At 39.4% G+C, this 8049-nt stretch overlaps 1 protein-coding gene across 1 annotated transcript in view; it reads left to right on the top strand.

The window, feature by feature from the left end:
* The window catches only part of TXNRD2 (thioredoxin reductase 2), a 41672-nt gene extending 33908 nt beyond the window's left edge, over nt 1–7764 (top strand). Inside the window, exons 15-17 of the mRNA XM_019506976.1 lie at nt 323–394; nt 2168–2265; nt 4364–7764. Coding sequence (XP_019362521.1) covers nt 323–394; nt 2168–2265; nt 4364–4487 — 294 coding nt within the window. The 3' untranslated portion in view covers nt 4488–7764. The remainder of the gene's footprint in view (nt 1–322; nt 395–2167; nt 2266–4363) is intronic.
* Nucleotides 7765–8049: the final 285 nt, after the last annotated feature.

The following is an 8049-nucleotide window of genomic DNA, read 5'->3' as shown; positions in this document are numbered from 1 at the left end:
GGGGGGGGGGGGGTGCATGCGCGTGTGCGTGCGCACAGAAACGTAAACTCAGAACACCAGAGCTGAGTAGCGAGATTGTTTTTTTTTTAAAACAAGCTTATCCTGTGAGAAGAATGCATTTCACTCTCTTAATCGTGTTTTCCATGTATTCATTTTTCCCCTGTAACTATATATCTGGCAAGCTTGAAAAAAAAGAATGCGGTTATAAATCCATCTAAAGTTTTATTTTATAGCACTGGTGTTTAGAAATAGCAGTCAAGATGATGCTGTATAGCTGGTCTTCATATAACCATATATCCGAAAAATAATTTTTCCCCATCAGGTGTACCATGCATATTATAAACCGTTGGAGTTTACTGTGGCTGAGAGAGATGCAACTCAGTGTTATATAAAAGTAAGTGTTCTGAACATTTAGCTTTTATTGAAACAAAAGAAAACAAGGCTCTAATGTGATATGAGGAGGAGCATTTGAAAGATTGCCAAAAAAAAATCTCTCAAGACTGATGGGATCTTTTCCCAATTGACAGACTTTTTTTCCTAACCATTGATTCACAAGTTCAGTGCTCCTTGCATTGTGCTTTACATCTTCAAAGCACTTTACAAATGTTTAATTAGCAGTGCTGGCTGCTGCAACTCCCCTTGATAGATGGCATCTGGGGACTGTGGCTACCTTGTTAAGGAGTTGTTGAGAATTCGATTTGGATCAGAATATTTAAGACATAAGACATTGTGCATCCCCACAGAAGGCTGTTTCTTGTCATCAGCCAAAATGTAACATTTGAATTGTTTTTTGGAGGAAATACTTTTTTAATGAAAGAAATCGATTTACAAAATGAGATTAGTGGTTCCACAGCTGCTATGTAGAAACAGAGGCTTCTTGGTTTTCGACCAGAGCTTCAGACCTGATATGTATCTACTTTTTTAACAGTTAATTTGATTATGAGAGAGTTTTCTGCTGCCCCACTTTACTGTATCAAGGAGCTTGACTAAGATAAAGGATGGCATCAGTGGAATATTTTATACATTTTATAGTGGGGGACTAACTTTTTTCCTTGCAATGAGATGAATGTCGTGATCAAACTGGTCCATCTCAAAGTATCATGCTCCCAGTTTACCATACATAGAATATCCCGGGCATTTATAACTCTAGGGATTTTCATCTATGCTGTTTGTCAAATGCAGCTGCTTAAACAGTTAAGTAGATTCCCATTTTATGTTTGTCCTCCAGCAAAGAATTGAAGTGCCATTGCTTCTCATTTAAACATTGCCAGTATCTGAGAACAAGAAACCAGCAATGTGTCTGCTGAGTCATTTAGCATATAGTGTTCTAAACTTGCTCTCAAAACAATTGAATGAATGTTAAACTTCTTATATCTGAACCTCCGAGGAGTTGTTTTGATAATCTCTCCATTGTTTAGAAGTCTCTTATCACTTATACTACTCGAGTGATGAGTGAATCCCCAGTCCTCATGCAGTCTTAAATAAAATCTGCTTGATCTGCGTAGCAAAAACTTTTGGTCTAGTAGAGATTCAGTAGATATTAGTCTGAGAAAAATGGGAGGCTGACCTGTATAAAACACTTCAAAATGTGGTTCTGAAACACAGGTGAGTGTTCAGTGAGTCAGGAGCCCTTAGAGTCTGTTTCCTGTAGCAGATTTACCACTCTTGGCTTCCTTTTGGACACGATTGTTTTTAAGACACATTGTTTCTATGGTACTTTGCCGAATGTGGTTGCCGTCAGGGTTCATTGACTTAATTATGGAATGTCCTTTTGGCCATCAGTGCCCATTCTGAGCCAGAATGATGTTATCCTGAGGTAGGTATTGGACCTCACACAGCATTTATTGGATATTATCCAAGTAACCAACCAAACCACATTTAATTTTGTTCAAATTATTCTTCAATGACTCCATGAACTATATAGGATACAGATAAGCCCAAATATTAGAATGGGGTGGCCTTAAAGCATTGATTCAGGAGTGGGTTTAAGGACATGCTTATCTCTCTCAAACGTCAGTTGGATTAAACATATGCTCAAATTCTTTTTTCAGTAGAAATGGCTTGTAGAATTGGGATCTTGGGGTACTCTAATTCTATTTTACCCAGCCTTTTGGCCTATCTTTAGATTTTTCTAAGAAAAGATCTCTTTGTGGTGAATTGTTTTCAGATGGTGTGCTTGCGAGAAAAAGAGCAACGACTTCTTGGCCTACATTTTATTGGACCAAATGCTGGTGAAGTTATTCAAGGATTTGCTCTTGGAATCAAGTAAGTACAAAAGAATGTCTCTAGCTTCGAAAGCTTGTGTTTTAGGTTACTGTAAGATCATAAATGATAGCTGCTTAATTTTGGCAACACTATAAAGAATCAGCGTTTTTATATTACTTTTATGTAGCATTACACATTTGCACTAAAAATAGTGCCATTCTTTATTAATATATACTGGATGTAGTTACAGAAATACTGAATATACTTAAGGCACAATGGAGACAAAGTAATATTGCAGGACCAGAAAAACTAAAAAGTCAATTTGTGCATCCACCTGCTAACTATGGTTTCTTCACAAGGAGGATTCTCTCACTAGGGAGGAAGTTGTCCTGTAAACCTGCCCAAGCCATTTTTTAAGTCTATTGTTACATTTTGCACAAAAGACCTCCATTATACCTGTTCAAGACTCCTTTTTTCTGCTTCGTCGATGTGCCAACTTCAAGGGCCTGATTCAAGGGTAACCTAAAATGAGACTAATGACAACTCCTCAACCAACTGGAGAGGACAACCTATAATGAATTCTTATACTTTGGGGTATAAGCTGACCGCTAATTGAGAAGGCAAGGAAGACAGTTCTGTAGGGCAGGAATCAGAGAACAAGTTACTTCATCATTTTCCATCATGCACTTTCCAAAGCACTTGATACCAGTTTAACTTCCAGGACAAGAGACTAAGTAAACTGATCTAGATTAGGAGGTTTTTTTTCATTGAAGCAGGGACAATTTTCCCCTTCCAGCTGGGTGTACTGCCTTCTCCTTGGTCCTGGCCCCTGCTGCTCCTTCGGAGTAAGGGATCAGAGCTGTTCCAGGGTCCTCTCTGATAGCATGGAGCATTACCTCTAGGTTTCAGATGTACTATAAAAATCATTCTCATATGTCCCTTTGTGACTGATTTGCTTCTTCATAAATGTTGATGTATATATTTAAATTATTATAGAGCTTCACTCCACATTAATTTATAAAGAAAGCAAACTCCATGGCCTGAGAAACACTTTTGTGAAGGTAATATTAATTTGCTGTCCTCAATGCCATTACCAGATCATTGTGGAGTTTGTAGGCTTTTATTTGTGAGTGACTAGCACAAATGAAAAGCAGAAAAGATTGGGAAGGGAGGACCACAAGCATAATGTGGGGATATCTCAGAAATCACTGATTGCAGTCCACACCAAGTACACATATTTCCAGCATGTGTTCATTGTCCATTAATTGCCAGTGGTACAGATTCTAGAATTGTAGTTTTTAGAATATCATTGTTTTGAAGTTTTATCCAAAATAACCATTGCAAAGGAAGTACATGAAGAGCTTTTTTTTCTGCCTTGCCTGAGGGGAGTCAAAATGCTAGCTACCACAAGAGGTTTTCAGAAGGTCAAACCCCAGTATTGGTATGTTATTATATTTCATAACTTTTTGCAATGTAGAATACACCCACGGTAGGTATGAACTGTTGCCTTTTGTTGAGTATTAGCTCTTATCTTAATCCTTCTTTAAAAGGATGATTTTGTTTTCCACATTCTACACTCTATTAACACAATACAACCTGCCATGATTCCCCTCTATGGAGATTTCTGGATGTGTGAGACACTAAAAGAAATTTCACTTGTGACCTTGGACAAATTACTTAATTTCTCTGTGTCTCAACTTTTCATTTATCAAAATGAAGATGATAATTGTTCCCTTACCTAAAAGTGTTATGGGGGTAAGTTCTTCACTGCTTACCCTACTTCTTTCAACAACCTTGAAAGAAACCGTTTTGTTTTTGTTGAGATGAGAAAAGCTGTTGTTGGAACAGTACCGTTAAACCAGGGGCAGGCAATTATTTTGGGCGGAGGGCCGCTTACTGAGTTTTGGCAAGCCATCAAGAGCTGCATGACAGGCAGCCAGGAAATATTAATTTTCCAATTTTTTTAGGGGCCTCGCAAGCCAGATAGAATGGCCTGGCGGGCCGCATCTTGCCCACCCCTGCTAAACACAGCTCCTCCATTGGCTCTTACTGCATGGAAACAGGGAAAAATAACTCCAGCCTAGCACTTGAAGCAGCAGTCTGGATACTTGTTGCAGACATTGTGCAACTTCACTTTTCCTATGATCATTTTTTATAGATGTGGCGCTACATATTCACAGATGATGAAGACAGTTGGCATCCACCCTACCAGTGCTGAGGAGGTAACCAAGTTACATATCACAAAGCGCTCTGGCTTGGATGCCACAGTCACAGGCTGCTGAGGTTAAGTACCATCCCTGGAGAGAAGGAAAAGGAGCACACAAGAGAACTGACAAGGAAAAAGGGCATCCTGGCAGAAACAGCTTTGACAGCTGCTGCCATTTCAGGCTTCACTCCTTTAGTTTGGCAGCAAGAAAGAAACTTTAGTCTTGCAGCCAGACTGAACCTCTCTGAAGAACTGCCCAGACAACAATCAATGCGCTGCTTCCAAAAATCCTATTTCCCTGAAGCATATCATTTCTGAAGTGCCTGGATCCTGCTGGAGGTTTCAAAAAAAAAAGGGGGGGTTCGTTGCATTTTATGTAAAAATGTATCTTTGTGCTCATCATTCAGCGTCTGAGGCCAGCTTGAACAGATGTCACTTGGTTTATACCACTAACCACTGGCAGATTACTTCCCCCTTGTGGGCATGTTGAACCCTCAGATAAGTGCACTGTCAAATTGAAGCGGCTTGTGGTGTGCTCCGAAGAATGCCAGGAGCCCGTTTGACAGGATGTGGGATTTTGACAGCCAGAGTCCGCCCCAGAGAACACCTTACTGCTGAGGTTCATCTGTGGGGAGTAGTAGTAGTTCATCAGGCTGCCCAAGGCTCTTGGGTCCTTTCAGTTTTTATTAGGTAACAACCACCACTTCCTCAGTCGCATCTAGCAGAGTGACTCGGAACTGGTGCTGATCACAAGAGTTCCTAGTCAGCACACCCTGATAGAAAGCAAACCCTAATATGTCTAGCAGCCATCATTGTTTCATGGAAACATACTGGGTATAGGAATTGGTAGCAGAGGAAAATATGAAGTGGCCGTTTCAGCTGCCATGCTGTCAGATGAATTTAATGTCGGCAAAGACAGAGTGTCCCAGAGGAGTCTGGCAGATTTTATTTAACAGTTTGGAGACTTGGCCGATTAAGCTTTTCCAGAAAGAAGTTGGTTTTGGTGGTTAAGTTCCTGCATAGTTTTTAAATTGTTAATTAATTTCAGATCAAACTGAATTGAAACATCACACGCATTATTGATCCCTTGCCAAACACTAAGCAATGTTGAAACATTGGATTCAAACCTAGAAACACATGAAGTTGTATTGGCTGTTCAGTGAGCTCTAGTCTTTCAGCAATAAATAGAGATCTGGTTTATATGATACGTTTTTTAATAGATTTGCATTGATAAACCAAAGCCCCCTTAAGCTCTGACAAAATTAACTTGGGAGGAGAGGGAAAGGAATTGGATTAAGTTAAAAAAACAAAACCAGAGAAAAGGTGCGCCTGTTCAGAGCTCACTTTGGAAGATGCCTATATGCAAGCTGTTCTTTGAGGATACTGGCCAAACTTCCTGAAAGAAAACATTCATGTACTGTGAGCTGCTGCTTATTTTTGTGTTGGCCAGAAGGGGGAGATGCTGGCTAAGCTGTGGCAATTGAAAGAGCGACAAATTAAATAGCAAAGCTTCTTTAGCAGGAGGCTGTTCTACAGGTAAATAAAACCCTTAGGATTGCATTCCAAGTTGCAATTTGTTGCTTGTATTTTGATAAGCACAATCAGTTATTTACTTAGTATCCTTTAAAATAGAATAGAGCATGTTGGAAAGGGAGGCGCAAGCTACTATTCTCTGGAAGGAAAGACCAAATAAAAACGAGTCTTACTCTCTATTTAGAGCAGTAGTTTTGCAAGTCAGTTTTGACAGTTCTGCATAATTCCTAAGGACTGTTTGCCACTTCACTATACCTTTGGCATTTTGTCTTATGCTTGGAGAAAAGTCAACTTGGTTGACTACTTCACAGCAGGCTATACTATAAACCAATGGTAGATCTGTCTCAAGTTTTAAATTATTTCTTATCATCAGAATTGTCCCTGTCTCAAAAGCTATTGGAAAATAGCTTCTGGAGTTTGATCAGACAATATCAAAACAAATTTAACAGTACTTATCAACATGCTTTCAAAGTGGTATTAAAATATGTTATTTTCAAAGAGCTGATTGCATTTAAAAACAACACGGTCTTAGCTGCATTGTTTCCAAAGTTTCCTCCTGCTTCTGCTCTATAAAAGGAGTGATTCAAGGAGTGATCCTGTTTGATTGAATGCAGCATGTGGCATTTCTCATCATACCTGTTGATATATTTGATTCTGCCCTGAGATAAAGTCTTCAGGCATTCAGTGTAGAAGGAATGCTTTGCAAACGGAAATCTGTTTGGAATACTGCCTATTAGTTACTGTTCCCTTCAGAAAAAAAAATGTTATGCAAGTGTCATGTTCACACATGTGGAGTCAAAAACTCTATCATTCCTTTAATATACAAGGGTGTTCTGCACAAATATAATTGTGTACCTGAAATGCACCACTGGTTATTTTTAAGGCAGAAAAAAAGACCACATAGCAAACCCATTCTTTCCATGTATTTGAACTGTTGAGCATTTTAGTCTGCATATGTCTTGCACTATGACAGCAGCCCTCTGCTGATTAGAAGGGATATGTGTGTGTTGAAGATTTTTCTAGTGAATCCCCCCATTCTAGTGAATCCCCCCGTAGCACCAGCATTGTTCCCTTTAACCATGTGGCAGGTTGCTGTTCTACTCAAGTTTTACCCATGCACGTGACTGGATGTATTACATGCCAATGGAAGTGGGTCCAGAGGGAAGATGAGTTAACTTCACTCCTGTCACAAGACTTGGGATGGAAACAGTAGCTTGCTGCACTACAACCAGCAAAGAGAGCTGGTGGGAAACTCTCCAATGTCTTGTGTGGGGTGTGAAATTTTTCCATATCATCACTGTCTAAAGTAACCTTTTAATGGGGTACTTTTTGTTTTTAGAATCACGAAACTGAGTCCATGAAAATTGATCTTGCCTCTTGAATTGCATCCTGGCTCTGGGCCTCTACTTAGTGCAAGGCATTGTTGCCCATTGAAATAAATCTTGATGTACCTTCATGCCCACATAGCATTGATGTCAGAATGAAGAGTGAGGTAGAATAACTGAAATGAGCACAATTGCTCTTATTTTCCTGATGGACTCCTTGTGTGCGCTCCAGGGATGGCCTTTTGTAAGAAAATGAGCCTGACTAATGCCAATTGAAAGTGTTATGTATGCTGCGACGTATGGAAGATGTGAGCTGCAAGTGTGTTTAAATACAGTTGGGCAACTTTTCAGGATGCCAGCTAATGACGGCTTGTTTGTCAAGCCACACAGTGGGGTAAACAAGTCTGATGAATTCTGGCTGCCTATTAAATATATCTGATCCTATTATTTATTGTTACATTTAAGATTAATAAAGAATGATTTTTCTAGAATGTGTCAGAATGTCTTTGTCTAATTTCTTTTAAATTTCTGGTCTGTGCTTATTGCAACTTTCTCCTCCACATCTCAATAAAAAGTGGGACTATTTCTGGTGACAGGGAAACCAAAAATTTAAAATCAAAGTAAATGCCTTGAGCCTGGAATCGTATGTGGCTCTTCTAGGTAAAAACTACCTAGGGATTTTGTTCTTAAGTTAGCACCGAGAAGCATATTGTCATGATTGTATATGGCAACTCCTACATGGTGACCCTATGTTTTGAATTTCCTGGGAGGTTTCACTAT

This window comes from Gavialis gangeticus, unplaced genomic scaffold (genome assembly GCF_001723915.1).
Source record: "Gavialis gangeticus isolate Ggan-Ray unplaced genomic scaffold, GavGan_comp1, whole genome shotgun sequence".
In the NCBI taxonomy this organism is placed as follows: Eukaryota; Metazoa; Chordata; order Crocodylia; family Gavialidae; genus Gavialis; species Gavialis gangeticus.
Note: the sequence above shows the minus strand (reverse complement) of the source record. Positions and strands in the feature narration are given on the sequence as shown.